A 26,631-nucleotide genomic window follows, 5' to 3' on the forward strand; every position below is an offset into this window, starting at 1 on the left:
GACGTGGAGAATCAGCTGCTCAAGGATGAGTTGGTCGCCCAGAAGCAGAAGGCCGCCAAGGCCCTTAACGCACAGAGGGAAAGAGCCCGGGAGAGACAGATAGCGGCCGTCGAGGAGGCCGTACAGAAGAAAGAGGACGAACTTATCAGTTTGTCTAGCGAATCCTACAAGGTGGGATTCTTTGATTGCCTTGATCAGGTTAAGGAATCAAACCCGGTCGTGACACTGACGGGCCTAGTTCTCCCTAACCTATTGGCGCCTGACGACGACGAGCCAGGCACCACCGCTGCCACAGAGGTCCCGGAGGCACACCTATCACGGGGCGGTAGCCACGGGGTGTCTTGAGCTCCCCTTCTTTTCTTCCCGGGCACTGTCTTCTGATTCTTTTTGTATTGGCCCTTGGAGGCCCTATTTTTGTAATGGCCCTTAGAGGCCCAACTTTTTGTAATGGTCGTTCGAGGCTCAACTTTTCCATGAATAGAAATTGCATTTTGTTGTCCATTCTCTACTTGTCTGCCCCTGGCTAATACTGTTTGATTCTAACACTGTGGGCCAAGAATACTCCGGGCAGACGTTCGAGGTGAACGAACCAGCGAGTACTCAAGTTTTAGTGAACTGGGTTTCTAAGACGGTTTGGTTTTTCTGTCCGGGCATGTTCCTGACCAGGAGTGCGCTCCCGGTCTTTGCGGAGACGAGCCGTGGCGAACCAAGCAGCGAGTACCCTAGTTTTAGTGAAGTGGGTTTCCAAGTAGCCTTGGTTTTTGCTGTCCGGGCTTGTTCCAGACCAGGAGTGCGCTCCCGGTCTTTGCGGAGACGAGCCGTGGCGAACTAAGCAGCGAGTACCCTAGTTTTAGTGAACTGGGTTTCCAAGTAGCCTTGGTTTTTGCTGTCCGGGCTTGTTACGGACCAGGAGTGCGCTCCCGGTCTTTGCGGAGACGAGCCGTGGCGAACCAAGCCGTGAGTACCCTAGTTTTAGTGAACTGGGTTTCCAAATAGCTTCGGTTTTTCTGCGCGGGCCCGTTCCCGACCAGGAGTGTGCTCCCGGTCTTTGCGTAGACGAGCCGGGGCGAACCAAGCGGTGAGTACCCTAGTTTTAGCGAACTGGGCTTCCAAGTGGCTTTGGTTTTTGCTGTCCGGGCTTGTTCCGGACCAGGAGTGCGCTCTCGGTCTTTGCGGAGACGAGCCGGGCGAACCAGGCGGTGAGTAGCCTAGTTTTAGTGAACTGGGTTTCCAAATAGCTTCGATTTTTACTGTCCGGGCTTGTTTCCGACCAGGAGTGCGCTCCCGGACTTTGCGGAGACGAGCCGGGCGAACCAAGCGGCGAGTACCCTAGTTTTAGCGAACTGGGTTTCCAAGTAGTGCGAGGAGATTTGCAAAAGATTTTCTATCATTCACATTCAATATATATTTACAAAGTCACTTTCACGCCGGGTGGCCTACTACTGATAGTATCTTCGGAGGTTCTTTGAGTTCCAAGCATGGGGTAATAGGTGCTCCTCCAGCATCTCCAGCTTATAACTCCTCGGGCAAATCACCTCTTTCACTCGGTACTGCCCCTCCCAGGTCGGGGAGAGTTTTTCGACCTTCTTTGGTTGGGAGATAGCAGCTTTCCTTAGGACTAGATCCCTGCTCGGAATTCTCTGGGGCGTATCTTCAAATCATGATAGTTGGACACTTTCTGCTTGTAGGCGGCGACTCTGATTCGGGACTCTTCCCAGGCTTCTTCCAGTAAGTCGAGATTTGCACAGAGCCCATCTCCATTGAGCTGGTCATTGAAGTTGGTGACTCTGAGAGATGGGGCGCCCACATCGACGGGTATTACGGCCTCCGTCCCAAAGGACAAGTTGAATGGTGACTCCCCCGTTGATGTGCGCGGGGTGGTACGATACGCCCACAGGACATGATAAAGTTCATCTGCCCATCGTCCAGCCTCTTTTTAATTCCCTGAAGCAGGATTCTGTTCGTTACTTCTGTTTGCCCATTCGTCTGAGGGTGCGCCACTGAAGTAAATCTCTGTTCGATCTTCAAGTCAGAGCAGAATTTTCGAAAGTTCCGGCAGTCGAATTGTTTACCTTTGTCTGTTATCAAGACACGGGGGATCCCGAACCTGCAAACAACCGACTTCCAAAAGAAGCTCTGCACGTTTTGCTCGGTGATCTGGGCTAGAGGTTCGGCCTCCACCCACTTGGCGAAATAGTCAATGGCCACAACTACGAACGCGCATCTTCCGGAGGCCGATGGAAAGGGGCCTAAGATGTCCATCCCCCATACTGCGAAGGGGAGTGGGCTGATGATCGCGGCCATGGATACAGCAGGCTGGTGGATGGTGGGAGAGAATTTTTGGCATCTCTCGTACCTTCTGACCAGATTTAGTGAGTCTTGCCTTAAGGTTGGCCAGTACAGGCCTCTCAGCAGCACTTTGATTGCCAGGGCCTTGCCCCCTAGGTGTTCCCCACAAATCCCTTCGTACGTCTCTTGGAGGGCGTATGCGGCGTTGCTGGGCCGGAGGCACTTTAGGTATGGGAGGGTGTACGACCTTTTGTGCAGGCTCTCACCATCGAGGGAAAACCGGGCTGCTCTCTGTGTCACTTTGCGGGCTTCCTTCTTGGCTTCGGGAAGTTTTCCACTACGCAGGTATTCAATAATTTCGTCCATCCAGCAGGATTCGTTCTCCACCTGCATTACTTCAGCGGCCTTATTTTCGATACTGGATTTCTGTAGAAACTCCATACATATGCTCCCGAGAGTGATGTATCCGGATGCGGCCAGCTTAGACAGCACATCTGCTTTTGTGTTTTCTGTTCTGGGGATTCTGATGACCTCAAAACTTTTGAACTTGCTAGCTAACTGGCGGACCTCGGAGAGGTATTTGATCATACGTTCGTCGCGGGCCTCATAGACCCCTTGAATCTGGTTTGCAACCAGCTGGGAGTCACAGTATGCTTTCAGCTTTTGAGCCCTGGTCTGGATTGTGAGATTCATTCCGGTGAGGAGGGCTTCATACTTTGCTTCATTATTGGACGCGCGAAATCCGAACCTTAGGGCGTAATCTAAAGTGAAGTTGTCAGGCCCAGTGAGAATCAAACCGGCTCCACAGCCACTCTTGTTCGAAGATCCGTCCACGTACACTTCACAGAGCGGTTCAGTGGTCGATGGATCCTGTTCTGCTGGTACGGGGACGATTTCTGCTTCAGTCCCATCTTCTGTTCGCTCCTCAGTTGTGGTTTCCTTTTCCACAGCCGGGGTTTGGACAATTTCAGGTTCAATGCTCTGCTGGGGGATGGTGCATTTAGCCACGAAATCTGCCAGCACTTAAGCCTTTATCGCTGGTCTAGGCATGTACTGGATATCGAATTCACTCAGCTCCACGGCCCATTTCACGAGTCGTCCTGAAGTGTCCGGCTTATGGAGAACTTGAGAACTTGCCTGAGCGGCTGATCGGTCAGGACCTTTATTGTGTGGGCTTGAAAATACGGCCTCAATTTCCTGGCTACCATGATCAGGGCGTAGGCCAATTTCTCGACCCGCTTGTACCTGATCTCGGCATCATGAAGGACCTTGCTGACATAGTAGACCGGTTTTTGTTGGCTGTGCTCTTCACGAACTAGGACGGCTGCTAGAGCCATGGGGCTCACGGACAGGTACAGGAGCAGCTCTTCCCCCGGATCCAGCTTTGTCAGCAGCGGTGGAGAGGACAAGTACTGCTTCAACTCTTCGAATGCAGTATGGCATTCAGCTGTCCAGGGTGCAGTCTTGATTCCTTTAACGGCGTTGAAGAAAGGCAGGCATCTCTCTGCGGACTTTGAGATGAAGCGCCCCAGTGCGGCCACCATTCCCGTTAGCCGTTGCACTTCTCTGATGGTTTTTGGTGGAGTGAGCTCCACCACGGCCTTGATCTTCTCCGGATTGGCCTCTATCCCTCTTCGACTTACCATAAACTCCAAGAACTTTCCCGAGCTGACGCCGAAAGTGTACTTGGTGGGGTTGAGCTTCATGTTATGCTCTCTTAGGACTTGGAATGTTTCTCTTAGATCGGACACATGATCTTGTGCACTTCGGCTTTTGACCAGCATATCGTCGACATAGACTTCCATGTTACGGCCGATCTGATTCTGGATGAGTTTGTTCACGAGCCTCTGATACGTGGCCCCGGCATTTTTTAGGCCGAAGGGCATGACACGGTAGCAGTACGTCCCCTGATTCGTTACAAAGGAAGTCTTCGGTATATCTAACTCATACATTCTGATCTGGTTGTATCCGGAGAAGGCGTCCATGAAGCTCAATAGTTCGTGACCTGCGGTGGCATCAATGAGCTGATCGATTTTCGGGAGTGGATAGCTGTCTTTGGGACAGGCTTTGTTCAGATCGGTGAAATCAACACAGGTCCTCCACTTCCCATTTGTCTTCTTCACCAGGACCACGTTTGCCAGCCAGTCTGGGTATTGGATTTCTCGAATGAAGTCAACCCTTAAGAGCATCTCCACTTCTTCCTTTATTGCCTGCCGCCTTTCGAGGGCGAAATGTCTTTTTTCTGTTTCACCGGCCTGCAGGTTAGGTCAACACCAAGTCTGTGCGTCCTGATCTCCGGGTCTATGCCGGGCATGTCAACGGGAGCCTACGCAAAGACATCTGCATTGTCTTGAAGAAACTGGGTGAGGCTGTGCCGGGTGCTGCTGCTTAGAGATCTAAACGAGTAGCTCGATCGGCAGCGATTCCACTGCATTTTTGCCCTTGAGTGCCATTGCATAGCATTCCCTGGACTGTGGTTGGTCTCCCCGAACCTCTCCACGCCGTTTGGCGTTATGAACTTCATCTTCTAGTGATACGCTGAAGCGACGGCGGAGATCAAGTTCTGGCCGGGTCGTCCCAAGATAGCGTTATAGACCGAAGTTGCCTTCACTACCAAGAAATTGACCATCGCGAAGGCCTGACAGGGCGGCTCTCCGACGAGGACTGGGAGTTCAATCTATCCTGCCACTTTCACTACCTCCCTTGAGAAACCGAACATATCGGAGTTTGCCAGCCTCAAACGGTCGTCTCCGATCATCATTCTCTCAAAAGCATGATAGTAAAGGATATCGGCTGAACTCCCATTGTCGACAAGGATTTTCTTCAGCTCCCAGTTCGCAACGAGCATTGTCAGGACCAGGGCGTCGTCGTGAGGCAGTATCAAGTTGTCGAGATCCGCATCTGAAAAGGAGATCTCATTGTCCGTCTTCATCTTTTTGCTGCATGTGTGCACGTCATTGACTCGACGTGCATATGCTTTTCGAGCGGCAGATGATGTGCCCCCAGCGGCTGGTCCGTCCATAATCGTGCTGATGACCCCCCTTGGCTGGGATCGGTGTGCGTCTGGCTGTGAACTGGATGGCATAGGAGACTGATCTCGGGCAGGGGGCGGCTGTGACCATCGAGGGCTCCGGCCCTGGGGACTCTTCTCTCTGCGCTCTCTTCTGTGGCCATCACCTATGACATACTTTTTCAAGTATCCCCGGCCAATCAGCAGCTCAATTTCTTCCTTGAGCTACCAGCACTCGTCCGTGTCGTGACCGTGGTCCCTGTGGAACCGACAGTACTTCGACTTGTCTCTCTTATTTCCCTTGGAGATCATTCTGGTCGGCCACCTTACGAACTCTTCTCCTCTGATAGCGGCCAGTATGTGTCTCCGGGAGGTGTTGAGAGGGGTAAAGTTCTCTTCCCTCCTCTGGGGGGACTTCTCTCTTCTGGGGGCCTTATCGTCCCTACGTTGCTTGGTAGGGTTCTTGTCCTCAGAGGTTCTCCTCCGATTTGAGTCCAGGGCTGCCAGCGTCTCTTCTACTGCTATATACTCCTCAGCTCCGGCCATCAAATCTGCCAGTGAGTGCGGATTTTGGGGAGCCACTGAGCGGTGGAAATCATTGGATCTAGCGCCTGTGAGGAGCGCGTTCATGGCGGCTGAAGCAAATTCGGCACTTGGAGTGCCTCCTTGTTGAAACGGCTGACGAACACCTTCAGAGGTTCGTTGTCCTCCTGCCGCAAGGCCATCAAGGATGCTGTTGTTTTCCTTGGCCTACGGCTGCTCATAAAATGGCGGACTAGATCGTCCCCAAAGTCTTCAAAGTTGCTGATGGAGTTCGGTTTGATCCTTGAGTACCAGTGCCCGGGCCGCACCAGTCAGTGTGATCGGGAATGCTCTGCAGAGGAAGCTATCGGACGCGCCGTGGAGGAGCATCATCGTTCTGAACATCTCCAAATGGTTCACAGGGTCAGTGGTCCCGTCATATTGCGGGACGGTTGGCATTTTAAACCCTGTGGGCGCCGGGGCATTCATAACATTGTCGTGGAACGACGTTCTGCTTGAGAACGCCCGCGCAGCAGACCGGCTCTGATCTTTTGCCAGCTCTTCTATACGGTGGTCTAGTTCTTCTATCCTTCGAAGCATCGGATCAGCTCTGCGGTCTGGTCGGTCCAACGACCTGTTTCTCTCCACCGATGGGCTCGCTGCAGAGCCGGACTGACTTTCCGGACTCCTTCGACGAGGCCGGGATTTTTCTTGCAGTGCGTGGTCTTCATGGGTTCGGTGCTTTCACGCAGAGCGGGACCACGACCTTCGGCGGTGGTGAGGCTCTGTATGGACATGCCTGGCTCTGGAGTGATGGACTTGCCTTGAGTGGTGACTCTGGTCTTCACCGTGGCGCGCTGACTCTCCCCTGTGGGCGTTCGACATTTCCTGTATGGGTCGTGGAGCTTCCGAAGGATGTTGGGGAGGCGCTTAGAGTAGTTGTTGGTATTGACCGACAAGAGCCGTCATCTGTTGAAAGAGAGCTTGAACTTGATCCGGAGTGGGCGTGGGGTTGAGGTGTTCCGAACGAGCTGGGCTCTGTTCTGCTGTAGCAGAAGTAGCCACCACCTGTGAGGCGATTCGCTCGCTCCGGGTCCTGCGAGGTAGCACGGCTCGGGTAGTTCGTGTGGTTGGTACCCTAGCATTCCTCCGTCCTGCCATTTTGTAAGGGGATTTGAACAGATTTTAGTTCGTGGTCCCTAGCATTCCTCCGGACAGGCCCTTCGACACTTAAGTCAGTATGAGCAGGAGTGCAGAGCGAGTTTTCAGGAGTTGGTTGAGAAGTTATTACCCATTGATCTGAGCCCTGAAGGGCCTTTTATAGAGGGAAACCTGGGGTGGTTGGATTACCTACCCCAGGACAGGTGTCGGCCTCTTACTGGTTTGAGTTTACCTACTCTTAGGTAATTACCAAACTACCCCTGGGCCGACGTTGGATTTGTGGTGGGCCATCCTGGAGCCACGTGTCAACAGCTAAGTGGCTGCTGTTTTTCATACCCCATCACTTCCTCTTGGCTCTCTCCTTCTGAAGATTTCGTATTCGGGTTCTACAATCTTACCGGAGATCTCTTCCTCGTCGACATCTGGTTCAACAAAATCCCAGAGAAAACACTTGTCTGGTCAGCAAACAGAGAGAAACCAGTACAAATCGGATCAAAGATCATCCTAACTTTTGGGGGTACCCTTGTTATCAGAGACCCTCAAGGAACTGATAATTTTTGGATATATAATCGCACATCTGCAGATTCAGCATCCATGCAAGATGATGGCAATTTCGTGCTGAACTCCGGTTCTACTGTTGTATGGCAAAGGTTTGATTTCCCAACAGACACAATCTTACCAGGGCAAACTCTGCATAAGGACCAGAAGCTTATCTCCAATGTTAATGGAACTATTAACTACTCCACAGGAAGATTCGAGCTGCTGATGCAGTATGATGGCAATCTTCTTCTCAATAATAACCAATATGCAGATCCTGCTTATTGGTACAGCGGAACCCCCCAAACAGCGAACAGTACTCTAGTTTTCAACCAGAGCAATATGCTCTTGTATGTCTTCAACACGACAGGTATTGCCCACCTTCTAACAGTTGCTGCAAGCCTATCTAGACCTCTCGGAAATTACTACCATAGAGCAATGATCGACGATGGTGGCAATTTCCAGCAATACACTTACCGGAAAAGCAATGGAAGTGGTGCAGGGTCCTGGTTGGTGGTGTGGAATGCAATTCAAGATCCTTGCACTACTACTGGTCTTTGTGGAGAGTACGACTACTGCATTTTGGATGATAATCAGAAAGCGAACTGTCAATGCCTACAAAAATTCTCTCAGATAGATCCAAACAACCCTTTTAAAGGGTGCTACCCTGATTTTGCGCCTCAAAGTTGTCAAGATATGCCTCGGGAGCGAATTTTGAAATAGTTTGAATGAAAGATGCTGATTTTCCAAACGATGTCCATGCAGATCTCGGGCAATTAACAAATGCAGATACAGATAGCTGTGAAAAGGCAGTCATGGAGGATTGTTTCTGCATGGCTGCTGGCCTGCTGTCTTAGAAAATGGGATTTGTAGGAAGAAGAGGATGCCTCTGTTGAATGGTAAGAAGGGAAGCTCTGCCATTGGAAAATTAGCTTTCATAAAGGTGCCATCGAATAACGGTACGGGTTCAAGTGATGGTAACAGAAAGAAGGAGCATCGTTCTTGGTCTCTAGGAGCAGGGCTTATAACAAGCAGCATTCTTGCTTTTCTGTTTGCAGTCCTCACTATCTACACTTGTTATGTTTCTCAGAAACGAAGATCAATGAAACTCTCCCCTAATGCCATGGTGGAGATTAACCTGAAGGCATTTACATTTCGAGAATTGCATGAAGCAACAGATGGGTTTACCCAGAGCCTAGGACGAGGAGGTTTCGGAACAGTTTACAGTGGAATTCTAATGTCATACGGAAAACCAATCGGAATTGCCGTGAAGAAACTAGAGAAGGTGATGGAACAAGGCGGGAAAGAATTCATGACAGAGCTGAGGGTAATAGGTCGGACCCATCACAAGAATCTGGTTCAATTGTTGGGTTTCTGTAACGAAGGCAATCATAGGCTTTTAGTGTATGAGTTAATGAAAAATGGCTCTTTATCGAGCTTCCTCTTTAGAAAAGTGGAAAAGCCCAGTTGGTGCCATAGAGCAGAAATAGTGCTTGGCATTGCTAGAGGTTTGTTGTACTTACACGAAGAATGTGAGACCCAGATCATCCACTGTGACATAAAGCCCCAGAATGTCCTACTTGATGATTATTACACTGCTAAGATTGCAGATTTTGGCATGGCAAAGCTCCTGATGAAAGACCAGACTCGAACCAGCACCATTGTTCGAGGGACGGTGGGGTACATGGCACCAGAATGGCGTAAGAATGCCCCCGTAACAGCAAAACTGGACATTTACAGCTTTGGAATCATGTTGTTTGAGATAATTTGCTGTAGGAGGCACATAGAGTTGGACCAGGTCGAAGAAGAGACTGATGATGAAGACCTGTTTATAAAAGATTGGATTCTGAGTTGTATGAGGGCTGGAGAGCTAGAGAGTTCGGTGGGGGAAGATAAGGAAGCATTAGATGATTTCAAAAGGTTTGAAAGAATGGCCAGTGTAGGATTATGGTGTGTTAACCCTGACCCAACTCTGCGACCATCTATGAAAAAAGTGATGCAGATTTTAGAAGGAACATCTGAAGTTGGCATGCCTCCTCTCTTATCAATGATTGATGCAGGTGCATCCCAGCCGTCCGGAGGCCAAGATCTTGAAATCAATGATCGGGCAAATTAGGACTCTTGGATCAACCAACGAACGGCACAAATCGACAATCAAGCACGAGATGATGCTAGAACATCTAGATACCAGATGGCGTTACAATCGACGGTCCTTCTTAGTCAAGGTTCCGAGATTACTAGTTTATTTTGCTTTGTTTTATTTGGAAATTTCTTAGTAGTTAGACACCTTTGTCTTCGTTCTTTTAGGACTTTCTGTTTGGTTTTTGTGTTGGTCGTCCAAAGCTAGCTAAGGTTTTTTAGGAATTTATATGAGTTAAGACTAAATATTGTCCTTTTGCTTTCTAGTTTGAATAGAATTAGAAAGTTTAGTTTGAGGAGAACTTTGAATTGGCAAGTTCTATAATTACAATGCTTGTAAACGTTTTATCATGGCTGAGTTATGAAATAAAGTTTTTTTTATTATTAGGAATTTATTCCTTTTATCTTCCTTCTTTTCTCTTGGATTGAATGTGCAAAACAGAAGGAACTTTTTTGGTTTTCCACTTCCTTCCCCATCAATTTCTACGTGCTTGACTAGTTTTCAGCAGCCAATTTCAATGAAACCGTTCCTTTCTAGGTTTCCACAACCTCCATCTTCCGGAACCACTTCAAGAGTAAGCAGCCACTTTAGCGTGAAATTTCACCCAAAACCAAGCCTTTCAGCCATTTTAAGGGCTTCCCCTCGTACAAAATTATAGGGTGAAATTAAACACTTGACACATAAAAGGTCCTGCTCGGGTGTACGATGGAGAATTCATCTGAGTTTTCATTCTTCAAAGAAGTGATATCCGCGCCCCCCCTCCAATTTTTTTCTAGCATTTCAACCCCTTGAAAAAAAAAAAACATTTCCTACTAAAAGACAAACAGAATGGAATGAAAACACACATATTTCTAGGAAAAGACAAAACAAAGGAAATAAAAGTATCAGCATTACAGAGGTCTTTAATGTGATTCTCAAGCATTTCCCAGTAAACAAAATAGTAATTACAGTATTTAATCAACCGATCTGATCTGCGCTTCTGCAGATATGCAATTACATCTTCCTGTGCGCACAGAACTGTCAAGCCAAAAAAATACCAACAATTCATATGCAAAACAGATAGACACTAAGGCACTTCTGCCTCCAGAGACACCGGAAAATCTGGTGTCTTTAGTCTAATATGTGACTTCTTCCAGTTTTCTACTTATTAACTGCAAGCATCCACCCCATATTCCTATAAAACAGACCTCAGTGTTAGATATGAAGCATATAGTAGAAAATCAAAGATTTAAATGAACTCATGAGCCAACTCAAAACTTGGGGCTGAGCTCAAGTCGAATCAATTCAGCAAGCAACCAAATTTCCAATGTTTTGAAAACCGAATTAAAGGCAAAATGGAATCCTAAAATAGGCTCTAAAACGCAAAAAATCATTGCAAAGATAGGTAAAAATATTACTAAGAAAAGTACGTTTTTTTTAAAAAAAAAATTAACAACGAATTTATTCCATGAATCATGATTCGGTTCCAATTGATAGGGGGCAAGGCGTTCCCAAAAACAACCGTATACAAAATCAATGAATCATGTTACGCTAACATAGCAAGATGAGCAACCTGTCGAAATAGGTTGCAAAAGAATAGTTACACGAGACCGGTGGAGATTACATGATGCTCGTCCAGAAGGGCTCCATCCTTGGCAAGTCCATCAGCTACAGACTTAGCTGAACGGCGCATGTGCTGTAACTTGGGCCGCAGTAGCCGGACGATGTCAAGAATCTCGTCAATCACATGGGAAAGGCGCCACGGTCCGGGACTTTGACTCGATGCCCAAGCGATGACGTTTGCCAAATCACCCTCCACTATTAATACGATGAGTACGTAATATACGATATATACGATAGCACCGATTTTTATTTTTATTTTGAGAGAGAGAGAGAGAGAGAGAGAGAGCTGGAATTTTATTTACTGCAAGAAATATAGTCAGGGGGACAAGGCATCCCCAAAATGCATTTGTTATACAGTAAATACCAGGACACCCAAAATACTCCTACAAACTCCCTGGTAACGCCTGAAGAGTGAGGCAATCAATCTCTCTCCCAGTCATAGTTCGAAGCAGCAGCCTCCTTTGGTTGTCATCTAAGCAAAATCAGTACCTCCACCTTTACTACTCCGGTTTTGGCCAGCTCATCTGCATCCTCATTTGCTGAGAAGGTACCTGTGATCATCTGAACCAAATTGCTGATCTTGTCAATGGTTGAGGCAAACTGCCACAGACAAGCAGCCTTACTGCAGGCCCATGCAATGACATTTGCAGAGTCACCTTCATTCATCAAGGGCCCACGTCCATTTGCTGCATACCATCTCAGCCTCCACAACAATGCCTTCGGCTCCCGCTTCGTTTGCATCAAAGGTCCATTCTGGACTTAAGAATGAAAATATTTTCCGCCTGTTTGAGTCCCAAACTAGGCCTCCAATCTCCGCTTGACCCGGATTTCCCTTTGAGCTTCTATCAAAATTCAGTTTATTCCACCCAGAGGGAGAGGTGGTCCCCTGGTGTCACTACTGCTTTTAAACTTCTTTGGAAAAATTGCCAATGGGGGACATCAAAATACAAGAATTGCCAACTGGGGACACACTTTTGAAAAATTGTTAGAAAGGGACGAAATGGGGGTTATCAAGTCTCTAAAAGGGGTTATCAAACTCTCAAAAGGGGGTTATCAACCCTCTCTAACAATTTTTCAATAGTGTGTCCCCCGTTGGCAATTCTCGTATTTTGATGTCCCCCGTTGGCAATTTTTCCAACTTCTTTCCGCCATTATCACTTCCCAATTCCTGAGAATTTCACCGACATTATAGCATGGCATTTCCTTTCCACATCTCCAAAGAATTAGATCAATCTTAATATCAGTTGCTAGTTTTCCAGTCCTCTGATTTTGTTGTTAAAGATGCGATTGTTCCGCTCTTTCCATAAATGCCATATAATCGCAAACAGAACAAGAAGTCGGATGGCTTGAACTGCATCGCCAAAGGTCCCCCCCCCCCGCTCCATTCTAGAATGATTTGCTTTATGGATTTTGAAGAGCCCAAGCTAATCCAAAGCTATTAAAGATGCACATCCAAAGGTGGTAGGAGAAGGGGCAATGGACCAATATATGCTCCAAGGATTCTTCATTGTTCTTGCAGAGGACACACCAGCTTGCAAGACAAACTTTCATTCTCTTCAATCGGTCACATCTATTTATCTTTTTCCTAACCACCGTCTATACAAAGGCCACCAACCTAGGAGGTGATGCATGATTATCAAAGGACGGACTAATGCTTCACTCTGATACCAATTCTGATGCACTCCAAAGAAGGTACCGGCAATGATTGTTCCAACAAGAACTCTTGAATCTGTGCAGATTGTGGAGTCTCCTAAGCTATAGTGCGCGCACATGAAAATCTTGGTCAATACAATCTATGCACTCCATGCGGGACAACAAAATTTCAAATTTAGAGTTTAGGCTTTCTAATAACTCAACTATTTGATCTGCGCTGCATCTAGACGACATGTTTCCAACCTAAGCTCCGATATCAATTTGACGCAAGATGATCAATGATGGTATGCTATGATGAAATGACGAATAAAATAAAGATTTGAATTTTTTCTCTTTTGTGGATGTGATGCCCACTCCTTGTCAATGTAAAATGCCTTGATCATTCCTAAGGCGTGATGCCTGGGTAGTGGGAACTAGGGGTGTTCATCATTCTGTTATAACCGAATTCGGTTCGGTTATGAGGTGATTCGGTTTGGTCTCGGTTATATATTTTTCAGTTTTCGGTTTCGAGTTCGGTTTTCGTCAAAAAAAAAAAATCGGTGTAACCGAAAAACCTAAGGGAGATTTGTTTTGCACTTTTTAGGAAATGATATATTCACCCCCTTTTTTAACTTGGGACAGGCCCCACTAGAGTAAAAGAGTAGTTATAATTTATAAATAGACTAGAGGGGGCAGTCCCGAGTAAAAAAAAAGGTTGAATATATCACTTCCCTTTTTAAAATATATTCGTTTGTCTTGTTTAAGCCATTTCCTAGTATGAATGACTTAGGGGTGTTCATTATTCGGTTTTAACCGAATAACCGAAATTTCGGTTATTTGGTTTTTAGAAATTTCAGTTTCGGTTTCGGTTGCTTAATATAGGTAAAAGAACTGGGATTGGTTAGTTCGGTTCGGTAAGTTCGGTTCGGTTATAACCGAATGAACACCCCTACTAGGAAACCCCTTGGTGTGAAGCCTTAGGTTTTAGTTGGCGAGATTCCAACCTTGCTATCTCTTTCTTGTTCTTGGAGTGTAAAGCGTCAACCTAGGTGAGATTCCTAAGGAACATGGAGAGATTCTAGGTATTTTTCTTATTCTCTCTCATTGCTTATTTTTCTATTTTCAATTCTCGAATCCCTGCACTTTAGCCTGTATTTTCCTATCAATAAATTGTCCTAAACCTATTACAGATTTGATCCAGATTTACAACCCTACATTTGCCATTTGCCCACAAACTCAAACCCTCATCTTTAAATGGTCAACCGCCTTAGCCTACCTTGAGCACCCAGAATCCACACCAAGCTCAAGATATGATCCAAAAACCCTTAATCTGCTGCCTGAAACCCTATTTATACCCTATTATCAATATTTTTGAAACCGAGGTTTAAAATTTCGGTTTTGGTACCGGTTTCGGACCCTGAAATTTCGAAATTTCGGTCGAAATCTGGTACAAAACCCAAAACTAATATTTTATTCAATATTAAATTTCAGTCGAAATTTTGGTGAAATATTAAATTAATATTAAAAAAAACAGATTTTTTGGGTCAAATTTCGGAAAAACCGACCGAAATTCCGAAATTTCGGCCGAAATAAATGACCGTTTCGGTTTTGGGTGATTTCGGTGTCGGTCTCCACCGAAATCCGAAATTTCGGATTTCGGTCGAAATTTAAAACCATGTTTGAAACAACCCTAAACCCTTGCCTGCACCATTTCAACATATGTCTGCACCTTCCCGGCATACGTATACACCTTCCCAGTAAACGCCTGCACTTTTTTGCTTATGTGATGGTTTCTAAGTATGTATTTGTGCTTATTCTACCACTTCCCAAAGTTTCATCCTAAAATTTCATCATTTGCATATGTTTCCATCCATTTCCGTGATTTTACAATATCCGAAATTTCCACCGAAACCGAAATGTTTCTACTTCCGTGCCGACCAAAACCGAAACCCAAATTTAAAACCTTGCCTTTCCACTATCAGTTCCCTTAAAGCCGCTTTTGGTACCCCATAACCCAAAAGGAAGGCCTATGTAAATATAGGTAGATCTTCCTCTTTGCATCAGTATGGAAGAAGAAAGCAAACTTACCTCCTCTAGTTGCATGTTAATTCTTGCCAGTCTGATACAATGTCAAACCAATTGAAGATTCTTTTCAAGTTTCTCACATAGCCCTCCTCCACCTCCAAGAAGCAAAGTCTATCATCGGCAAACTGCAGGTGAGATCCTGGATACGCATTTCTACTTGGTTCCAAGTCTCTTATAGCTTCCAGTCCTTCCACCTTTGAAGTTAATGCGCTAAGGGCTTCCACCACCATTATGAATAGATAGATAAGGCAAAATGGGGTCTCTCTGCATTATCCCTCTAGTGCTTCCAAAGAAGCCCGTTGGTATCCCATTCACAATGATCGAGAAGGAAGCATGCACTTCCTAATCCATCTTCTCCAACGTAGGCTGGACCCTATCTTTTCTTGAATAAATTCCAAAAATTTCCAATCTACATGGTCATAGGCTTTCTCTAAGTCGGTTTTGCACAGAAGTCCCTGGTTTCCTTCTCTCTTAGTAGTGTCAACTACCTCATTTGCTATGAGGACGGGATCCCATCCGAGATTCTTCCTGTTACGAAATCCCCTTGAAACTTGGAGATAATGCTTCCCACAACTTCCCTGATTCTTCTCGCTAATATTTTTACGATAATTTTGTGCACGAAGTGGATCAAGCTAATGGGCCGAAAGTTCTTTAGTTCTATGGCTCCGTCCTTCGATATGAGAGTGACGAAGGTGGTATTTATGTCCTTACTCAGTCTCCCTCTCTGGTGGAACTCATCCAAAAAAGGAAAGACTTCCTTTTTGATAATGTCCCAATACTGTTGATAACGCCGAATAAAAAAGCCAAACCCAAATGATAAAGAATCCTTTGTAAATCATAATGATCTTTAAAAAATAGATTAAAATAAATATAGAATACAAGACAAGGCCAAATCTGCAACAGTCAGAACATTCCACAACAAAAGTTTGAGAAGATAAATAATTGGAAGCACTCCGATTCTATATAAATAAATACGTGCATAATTACGAATGTTGAATGTGTAGAACATTTTAATCAATCAATAGTAAAAGAGAAGCTAATCTCAGGATGTTACCTACAGTTCCTCTTCATCTTCCTTCAACCCATAAAATAAACAAAACAGCTCCAAATTACTAATAATTGTTAAACCGTAGCCCATAATGTATGTTATTTGAGTGATTCTTGAAATAATTTTTTCAAATAGTAGAGAACATGAATTGTGACTTCTGAGTATCTTCCACGAACAATCGGACCGAATTGTAAAATTCAAACCGCAACTTTTTAGCAACAGTAAAGTTCCTATTTTGGTTTTAAAAGAAAATCTCGGGCATGCTCACGATCTCTACTAAACTCACCTTAGCTTCTAAACATTGAGAGAAACAGAGAAAGAGAGAGGTGCCCTACCAAATTCGCACTTATGACAATGTTGGTGTGTGCTTCCATCCTATCTACATTCACTACATGACCAGAAACTCAACCTCATCAGAGCTGTCTTCATAGGTAGCATAACTGGCACTCTGACTCTGACCATCCTCGTTGCCACTACCCTGATCGCTATTATAGCTACTCTCAGATAAACTCATAGAAATTGACCCATCAGATGTCTGACTACTTAGTTGTGAAGGCAAGCTGGTGTCGCTGTTTACTTCACTATCAATAAGTTGTTCAATCTCTACAAAGCTGAAACAATCCGAACAAGAATTAATAAATATACTAACCCAATGAATCATAGTAAAGAATGAAAAAACTAAAGAATAGAACAACCTTCCCTCTGGAGGGAACTCGGCCAGCAAACAGAGCTCAGGCCTTTCTTCCAAGATACGCGATATGGGAATGCTACTGCGTAATGAGCAAAGGAGATGATTAGAAGGCGGCAAATTTTCAGTGGAGATCCATTTGCTTTTCCAAATTACCTCGGGACGTAAATTCTATGGTACCAATCTTTCTCTGACGCTAGACCTTCCCTGTTGGATATGTCCTATTTGCAGGCCAGAATCAAAATTTAAAAGTACAAACAATATGCAGTATTAATTAACCAGAGACAAGAACTTTCAAGTAAATTGAAACAATAGAATGGCTTTGGGCAAGAACTTTCAAGTAAATTGAAACAATAGAATGGCTTTGTTCTACCCACAAGATATCTAAGGAGTTTGCAATCTCCTGCAAGAACAGCTGATAAGAACCGGGCAACTTCCACCTGCATAAAAGAGACAACAATTAAAGCAGCGCAAACTTGAAAGTGCCCCAGCGTGTAGCCACGAGCATGCAGAGAGAGAGAGAGAGAGTAGGCCTCACTTCTTGGAGATGCATGCAGTCACGTAAAATTAAGACCTCCAGTAGCTGTCCATTTGTACCACTGCCAAGAATCCTAAACGGACAAAACTGTGAAATAATGCTTAAAAAAGAGGACATTGTAAAGTAATAATGCATGTAGAATGGAAAGAACCACAGCAAGTTAGGAGTTGTTTGGAGATTTACGAACCTCAGAAAGGAACCGGTGATCGAGTAAGAAGTTGAAAAATCAACAAATTTCAGCTTGCGTAATCCCTACAAGGAAAAACTGATTAATCAAAAAATCACAAGGACGGATCAAACTTTAGCAGTCCAGCTGATATCAGTTCCATGAAAAGACCAAGTCCTAACCCAAGTTGGTGACATTGACAAGCCAAGAGGACTTAGCCATAGAGTGGCAAATTATATCGAGGTGTGTAATAAATTAGAAAAGAATTACCATTTAAAGGTATAATAAACAAGAAAAAAAAGATTAAAAAACACAGTATGCATTGTGTAGACCTTACTGAGAAAGATTCTGACATCATTTTTGAAAAATTTAGATAAATCGAACTGAACTTCGCAAAAATTTCAGCACCGGGTTGGTCCAGATTTGTCCCCAAACCAAATCTTCTTGGTCAAGTAGACTCAAAAGTCTCAAGTCTTGCAACAATTGTTCAAGGCATACGGATATAAATAATTAGCTTACAAGGTTTAGAAGGAATGTACCTTGACAAGTACACGGACTTTATGATCCTGAAGCTTGAACCCTCTGAGGGCCAACGAAGTAAGATTGGGGCACCCATTTACCAAGTCAATACAAGTTGGGGACTTCAAACTGTCATCTCTGCCTGATACAGAGAAATTAGATTATAAGCAGAAAAATAAGAGAATGATAAATGGAAAAGAAGATTAAGAAGATAGACACCTGTTTTGGAAGATTCGAAGGACAAACGCTCTATGAAGTGACAGTTTGTGCTAACAGACCCCAAAGTTTGCCTCAGTTCAACATGTCTGTTCAAAGAACCTGAGGTAAGGGTCTATCATCTGTCCTCACGCATTTACAGGTAAGAAATACATCAAGTAAAATGAGCTCAAAACACATGTGAAAGAGAGGAGTGTCCTTATTAAAAGGGAGTGCGATCACACACGCGCACACACATAGAGAAACCTTATTTTAATGGTGAATATATTACTAATGAAAAGAGAGGGGAAAACCCGTGAACAAGATGGTCAATACAAGATGGACGAGCTACAAGAAAATACGGCTCAGCCGAAAATCAAAGCTGAAAATAAAGAGGAAGTCAATGATCTCCAAACCAGTCCTATCCCCCCTCCCCCCTCTTTCTCAAAACAAGCTAGACGATCCACTTCACTGTTGGCCGACCTTCTCACATGTTTAAAGACAACCGAAAAACCTTCTAGCCAATCTTGAATTTCTTCAACTAGATCCATGAAACACCACCAGAATTGGAGGCTACTCTCATCCAACCATCTAAAGACATTAAAAGAGTCCTTCCACAATCAACCTGCCTTAGTCCTATCTATCTACGAGTTCGACACACTGCCAAACTGCCCTCACTTCAGCCTCATTAGAGCCCATGACCCTAATAGGTCCCAAGGTTTTAAATTTCGGTTTCGGAGAGCATTTCGGTCCTCAATGAAACCGAAATTTCGGACAATATCTCTCGAAATCAATTAACGGAATATTTTATCCCCTACAAAATTTCGGCGAAATCCCTGAAATTTCTGCCAAAATTTCGGGAATTTCGGCTGAAATTTTAGGATAATAATAAATAATAAATAAAACCCAGATTTTTTGGTGGTATTCCTTAAATTTAGTTGAAAAAGAAATTTCGGTCGAAATTATGTAACATTTCGAGTTTACCCAATTTCGGTTTCGGCCTCAACCGAAACCCGAAATTTCGGATTTCGGTCGAAATTTAAAACCTTGATAGGTCCTAACTCCCACCCGGTTACTCCGTCCTCATCCCTAGGAAGGCCCCCCACTCCAGCTGGGCAGGGCTCTTACCATTACCGGCATTCAGAAACGCCGCTAAATGTGTTTTTCCTTTTAGTGGCGTTCCGAAACGCCGGTAAAGCCATTTTTGGGTTGTACTTATACAAGAGATTTTTCAAGTCTTTGAGGGGGGCCGTGGCCACCCCCACGCTATATGTGGCTCCGCCCCTGTCCACCATGCCTGAAACCGGGGCACTCGTTATTAGGCTCACCCACATGAAACCAGCATGATCTAGACCATGCAGTGGCCCATCATCGAGAAGGCATAGCTTAAAAATCACTCATAGGATGATCCTTGTCAAGATGGTTATTTCAACAATGTAGATTACCAAAAGGATAGTTGTCATTTTTCATCTGTTTTATGCGTTTCTAAATGTACCATCCCTTTGTAGACATCATATCCTAATTAAATTACAAATGAAATTGAATTTGTTAATTTCGTTTTACCTTAATGGCACTTCTGCCCTTTATGCCATAACTCATCAAGATCGATAAAAGGGAACCTGATGTAGCATTTCTAGTAGAAATATCAAATGAATACAATTGGCAGAGAAGAGTGAGAGAAATGAATCGAAGAGAAAGAGTTACTAAATATAAACTCAGTTAGGGCATCTCACCACTAACATCCCATAGGCATCCCAATTAAGGAGAAAAGTTTGAGAATCCCTCATCCATGCAAGAGCAACAACTACAAATTTCATTAATGATTTGGCAGGAGAGATTGAAGAGGATGTTAACCATAGAATAAGAGCAGGTTGGTTGAAGTGGAAGCTTGCCTCAGGAGTTTTGTGCGACCGTAAAATCCCTACCAAGTTGAAGGGAAAGTTTTATAAGACAGCTGTGAGGCCAGCCATGTTGTACGGCTAAGAATGTTGGGCCACCAAGAAGCAGCATGTGCATAAGATGAGTGTAGCAGAGATGCGAATGCTTATATGGATGTGCGGCCACACAAGGTTAGATAGAATTAAAAATGAAGACATTCATTAAAAAAAGGTGGGGGTGGCACCAATTGAGGAGAAGATGAGAGAGCACCACTTAAGATGGTTTGGACATATCCAACGTAGGCCTTTGGATGCTCCAGTAAGAAGAGGCGACTCATGCCAAATTGATGGAGTAAAAAGATGTAGGGGTAGACCGAAAACAAAATGGGTAGAAACAGTGAGAAAAGACTTGATAGCTAGGAACATAACAGAGAACATGACCTTGGATAGGATAGAATGGAAGAAAATGATCCATGTAGAAGAACCCAACTGGAACCAGGATTAGAGCTGGGTAGATTCCTTTTACCTTATTCATGAATTTAGCAGACCCCAACTAGTTTGGGACAAAGGCTTTGTTGAGTTGAGTTGATTATCATTAATGATTTGGCATCACAATTTATAGAAGTGGGAAACCCCATGAAAATTTGATTTGTACTCCTATTCTAGTCTCCAAATACAAGTTACTAGAAAGCTTATTCCCTATTCTAAAACCCTTAGAGACCAAGTTGAAAAAGGAAACTGATCCTAATCAATTCAGTCTATTAAAATAGTAAATTAACCCCTAACTAGACTTTCTAAAGGACTAGTACTAATTAGTAACTACAAATCGAACACCTAAACAACTGAAATAGCAACTAAAACCCCAGACTCCGGGCGTGATCCTTAGCTAACGATGATATAGTCATATAATCCACATGAATGGAACATGGATGACAACTGATTCATAACATGGAAACACTGGTATTGATTTGTAAATACACTTTTAAATGGATGTTAATTTGTTAGATACATATTGAAAGATAAATGCATAAATATACATATGCCCCACTGAAAGATATATATGCACCACATGTAGAACACATATTGGTGAGTATACATATAGATGCACAGAGATGCATAAACATGAAGTCAAATATATGTAATCATATGCCCCTGTACTATATATGAAGCGAATGTACCCAAGGGCACTTACAGGCCAACAACTTCCAGGTCAAGGAGAGATGGACATGCTGATAATGCAGTGCAAAGTGCCACATTGTCCATTCTATCGATATTGTAGAGGTGCAATCTCCTCAAGAGAGCCCTTCAAACATATAAAAAGAAAATATCAAGAGCATAAAACTCGCACTTCTAAGAGATATCGGGTACAAGTTATTCAACCTACCCAGCGGCACCACTGTCCATGCTTAAAGAAAGTAAACAGGACCTTGTAAGAACACATGACTCCTTCCCTTGCCTGGATCTCTTATCGTTCCATGAGAAAACTGATGTATCTACAGGAATATTAATGGAATATGCCATTGGTCGGTAAGATCCTGTTGTTACAGCAGGACTGGGCAATATCCCAAGCTTGAGTGACCTGAACTCAGTAATCAAATTATGAGGTATGGACGATTTGGAAGTCAAATCATGTCAGACACACTAATGAAGGCAAATATATCTGAAAGAAAAATAAAGAAAATACTCTTACGTTGAAAGGAAAAATGTGGCATTGGAGCATAAGAATGAATAGCAAGATTTAAGAAAAAATCAGGACAAAGAGAAGTTAGTTTTACAGACTTATCCATCCTATGAAAGTCAATGATACCATGGCTTGCAAAGTTAAACTGGTTGTGTAGCATGATCTACAAATAAGAGTACCGATGCCACATTATTTAGAGACTCTGGCTTTAGATAGGCTTCTGACTCATTGTGGAGTATGGTAAAGCAGGAATACATGGTTTCTTTAATTACACCACAAACTTTAGTTATTACAAAATATCAAGTAAGAGATCCAAAAGAAAGATTTTCATAATACATAAAATAGAACACAGAAGGCAAGAGAAAACAGAAGCAACAGTTCAAACCATTAAACTCAGAAGAGAGTGAGATTACTGAAAGTAGCTAGTACATACAGTTTCAAACCATTAAACACAGAAGAGAGTAAGATTACTGAAAGCAGCTAGTGCATACAGTCCCAAATGTGCTATGCTAAAATATTCTGCAGCTTCTTCGTGGATCAGTGGATACAGTCAAGGATACGAGAAACTTAGATAGCACCTATCGAGAAAAATCAAATATATGACTATGCTACATGCCTACAACACTTCAAGAGAGAAAAAGAATAAGGCACAATGTAGATTCACAATTACATCTTGAAAACAGAATAAACCAGAAATCAATGTTGTCGGGCTTAAAAGTAATCATGAGGCAAACACTTCAAAATATTTTACGCAGTCTAAGGGGCTGTTTTGATGCATGGAAATTTTTAATTTGGAAAATATTTTCCATAAAATATTTTCAAAAAAAATCCATTTCAAAAAAATTCCGACGAAACCTCACATTCCAGCTCACTCCCTCGTCTGCTAGATCAAATGATTCACTAACCATAGCTTCTTTATCCACCGCTCAAAGGATTCACTAATCATAGCTTTTTTATCCACCGCTACTGCGTATAGAACAGGAATCAGCACCATAAGAGATCTCTCCTTACACCGCTTGTCTTTCCAAAATTTGACTAGGTCGGCCCTGTATATCCGACTGATTCCTCTAGAGAAGTCATAAGATTGCTTCAAAATATCCCTCCACACCGTTACTCCACTTTGCCTATATTTATCGTCCGTTATCCAATTGCCATGACTATTTCTGCACTTGAGATGCATTATCTGTGCCCAGAGTTGATTGATAGGTTGGAGACCACCTATCATCTCATATCTCTAGCAACAATTTTTTCTACCTGAATGGGAGTGGTGTAGTGTGGATTTGTGGCATTCCAGATCATCAGTGAAGGTTATATGTCCAAAGACATTACCAGCATGGTTAATCTAGTGAAGTTCTCTTTCACCCATGGTAATTCATCCAGTTTGCTTCATTCTTGAAGGATTACTGCAGTACATGTCCTCAATATACATATCCTCAAGAGAATCTTTATACTGTGAGCAGTGGTTTTGCTTATTTTGAGGTTGTCCAAGTTTTTGTTCACATTACATATGGAGGGTAAATTGGGCATTAGTACGATTGACTAATTTGCAATCTTTGAGGCAACATGGGTAATATTAATGTTGAAAATACTAAACAAATATACTACTGTTGGGTCATAGCATCTCAATTGTTTCACATTACTCCCAATAAATGACAAAATCCGTTGTAATTACCTAAACCTGGGACTTCGACAGAATTATGTAGACGGGCTGTCCTCTCGAAGATATTGTTCACTATAGTTCAAAGGCCAAAGTAGTACATCTAGTGAAGAAGGTTGATTTCTAGTGCAAGCAGAAACCGAAACCACACTTAAAGTAATGAGTAGTCAACCACGCATAGAAAAAAAAATGAGATGTTTATGCGCCTAAAAACATGTAATTCGTAATAAGCATTCTTGATCATTGAAAAGAGATGCTGGGCATGGGAACACATGGTTTATAGACCCAGCCCAGTAGCTGATTTAGGTATTTGTACCCAAATTAATATACGGAATGGCAAGAGATGAGTTGGACATGAGAATCAGTAAACAGGATCCATAATGATGAGTAATATATAAATAAGAACCTGTGACAGTACATAGATCAACAAAGAAGCCTCATATAAACATAGCCATCAAACTGAACACGAGGAAGAAAACTTACTGAAGGTTTTTTCCTGCTCGATGGATCATCGCACACACAACCGTGTTATTAACCTTTGGAACTATAGATGTTAAGTCAATATTGGCATAACACAATGGATCCATTGCACACTTGTTGAACATTGAACAAGTAGCGGCACTGTGGCATAAGCTTTGTGTATCAAGCATCGAGAACACCTTTACATCATCAAACACAATATGTACAAAGTCAGTGAATTTCTTTAATAGGAGATCGGCTCCAATAGTAAAATACAGAACCATACTAGCGAATTAATGGATCTAAATGCTTGGATACAAGATATCACTGTGTCATAGAGTCGGGAACTGAGAACTCACTCCTACTCTTATCCCAAGGGTTTTGCAAGTATAGTTTAGTGACTTCATTGATGAATTTATGATTTACACATGACATTTTGAATGAGAAAATTTGTGACTTCCCAACTTAACCTTGACAGCTCACCCAAGCACTAACCAGCAGCCCAGACGAGGCATGCAAATGACTGGATTTTCTAAACATGACTTTAAACATACGAAACAGAAGAGAAAAAGGCCCAATATTTTTTTACCTCCAAATAGAGTAGTTATCTTCAACCTATCATCACCTATTTCATCCTCCACCACTAAAAAAATTGCCAAATGGTCAAAATTGCCATGTTTCACAAAACTGGAATATGAAACAAGCCAGAACCTAGCATTCCTAGAATATTTCTCATTGCTAATACCACGACATTCGCAATGCATTTCATGCAATCTTCCTGCACAATTCTCTTCCAATTCGATCCAGAAAGTGCATCTCTACAAGATCAGACCTCAAACAAACTCAAAGCGAATTGTAATCACATCCTAGACCAAAATATAAAACTAAAGACATGAATTACACATCCGAAGTTCAAGAACATCATAATCACATAAAGAAACCAAAATTAACACCAAAAAAAAAAAACATAAATGACGAAAATTCCACAAATATACAACTAAAAAATTCAATGAATAAACTAATTAGCAGTTAAAATTCAGGAAATTGAATTTACTTTAACAGTAAGATCTGAAGGAAGAGGCCATGTGATGGAATTATGCATCGAGGCTCGTTTTCTCTCAGATTTCTTCGCGGCCTCCTGAAGAACAGATCCCAATCTCAAGGCGCTCTGGATCACCTGGTTTTTATCCGAATCGCAAGCCCTAGATTCGAGGAGGCGTTCTAGAGAGAGATCGAGAGATGAGGAGGAGGAATTCGAGAAACCTAAGAGAAGAGCCTCGAGTAGGTCATCCATATCTAGGGTTTTTGAAACCCTAGATGGGGTTGAGTTACAGCAGGGGCGTTTGTGAGTATTGGTAAGGTATCTAACGAGAGAGAGGGATGAGTGGAAGAGGGGTGCCGTATCCATAGGATGGGGTGTGGTAAGAGGGAAATTTGTATATGGGAAGAGGTTCGGACATTGGAAGAGCCGATTAAGAGAGGAGAGGAGTGGGGAGTTTGGAGCCACACTCAGACTCTAGGACGCATGGCACGTGCAGTATCAGATGTGCCACGTGTGAGTGACGCAGAGGAAGGAGTAGATCTATTTACGTAGAAGATTGTGACACGTGTCTACGCAGCTTAATAGAAAAACAACCTCCGCTAATCAAACCCATTGTGGCCGATCTGGTTGTTATTTATATTGAGTTCTTATATGATGTGCACGTGTGAAGTCCAGTATTTTTAAAAAGTACAGGGGACTTCATAGGATGATCCAAACCGTTCATAGATTGTACCTTGTTGATCATCTCCATAGGATGACAATACCCCTCCGATCATAGAGGCCATCCGATCTTAGAGGGACTGCCCATTATAGAAAACTCTATGATTGGAGGGTTAGGGTCATCCTATGGAAATGATCTTGGGGGTACATATTGTTTACGTTACAGCAAATGAACGGTTTTGGATCATCCTGTGAATAGGGTTGGCAATTTCATCAATGAAAACGGGGATCCGCCCCTCCCCGCATGGGGCGGGGATTCCTCAACTTGCAGCGGGGACAGGGACTTAAAAATCCCCCAAAGCAGGGACGGGGCAGGGATGGAGATGGAGAAGCCCCCGCGCAAGCCATTATCAATATCCTCTTATTTTAGTACTGTTTTAGTATTTTTTTTGTTAACAGTAAATATTTCTTGTATGCTAGTGAGATTGGCACTATCATATTTTGATAAGTGCACAAACACAGTGTGTCTTTTTCTTTTTTATGGGCGATAAAAAGGTTTTTTGAGGTGAGGATTTTTGTGTGGGGCGGGGACGGGGATTCCCCGCAACCCCTGAAGCAGGGACGGGGAATGGTCCTTTCGGCGGGACAGGGCCGGATGTTGTCAGCCCTACCTGTGACGTGGGGAAGTGGGCCTGCGGTTTTTTTTTCCTGTTTTTTCGAAGAGCACTGGGCTTCATAGGCACACAATGTATTATTTCTCGTAATTAGATTATCCTAGTCCAATGTCTTAATTGAAAAAAGAGGTGTTTTAAACTGAAGGACGCAGTTAGAATATGTGAGATCCACCGTTGGATTAGGTGTAGATCTCACTGTTAGATCTTCTTGTGGGAGATTAGGTAAGTTGGTTAATGAGGCAACCCACTAGAATAGGCAGTTAAATTTAATTAGTAAGCAGCTTGATCTCTCTTTATGTTTATCATGTATGTGCTCAATATAAGCACACCTTGAGCTCTATTGTAAATCATCCAAGATTAGCGAAAATCTCTAGAATCTTCATGGTATCAGAGCAAGAAGATCCAATCCGGGCTTGACCACAACAGTGTTGATTTCGTTCTCCGGCGGC

At 43.4% G+C, this 26,631-nt stretch overlaps 1 protein-coding gene and 1 pseudogene across 2 annotated transcripts; one reads left to right on the forward strand and one right to left on the reverse strand.

Annotated features, from left to right (window-relative positions):
• The first annotated feature begins 6,471 nt into the window (after positions 1-6,471).
• LOC143859413 (G-type lectin S-receptor-like serine/threonine-protein kinase LECRK4) lies at positions 6,472-10,053 on the forward strand (annotated as a pseudogene).
• A 478-nt stretch (positions 10,054-10,531) lies between these two features.
• LOC143848567 (F-box protein At4g02760-like) lies at positions 10,532-25,313 on the reverse strand. 2 transcript variants are annotated; one of them, XM_077357527.1, is made up of 13 exons: positions 24,861-25,312; positions 23,831-24,006; positions 21,394-21,588; positions 21,202-21,312; positions 18,157-18,242; positions 17,958-18,079; positions 17,440-17,504; positions 17,253-17,325; positions 17,092-17,154; positions 16,871-16,935; positions 16,722-16,796; positions 16,362-16,637; positions 10,532-10,833 (listed from the first exon to the last, which is right to left on the reverse strand). In XM_077357527.1, exons 1-12 carry the CDS (start codon positions 25,212-25,214, stop codon positions 16,415-16,417), a joined length of 1,608 nt encoding a protein of 535 aa, XP_077213642.1. In that variant the 5' UTR covers positions 25,215-25,312; the 3' UTR covers positions 10,532-10,833; positions 16,362-16,414. The 2 variants fall into 2 exon arrangements, with proteins under 2 accessions (XP_077213642.1, XP_077213650.1); XM_077357535.1 differs by lacking the exons at positions 21,202-21,312; positions 21,394-21,588 and having other exon boundaries at positions 24,861-25,313.
• Positions 25,314-26,631: the final 1,318 nt, after the last annotated feature.

Source organism: Tasmannia lanceolata, unplaced genomic scaffold (genome assembly GCF_043159265.1).
Source record: "Tasmannia lanceolata isolate RefF3 unplaced genomic scaffold, GAP_Taslan_0.1 ptg000003l, whole genome shotgun sequence".
Taxonomy (NCBI): domain Eukaryota; kingdom Viridiplantae; phylum Streptophyta; class Magnoliopsida; order Canellales; family Winteraceae; genus Tasmannia; species Tasmannia lanceolata.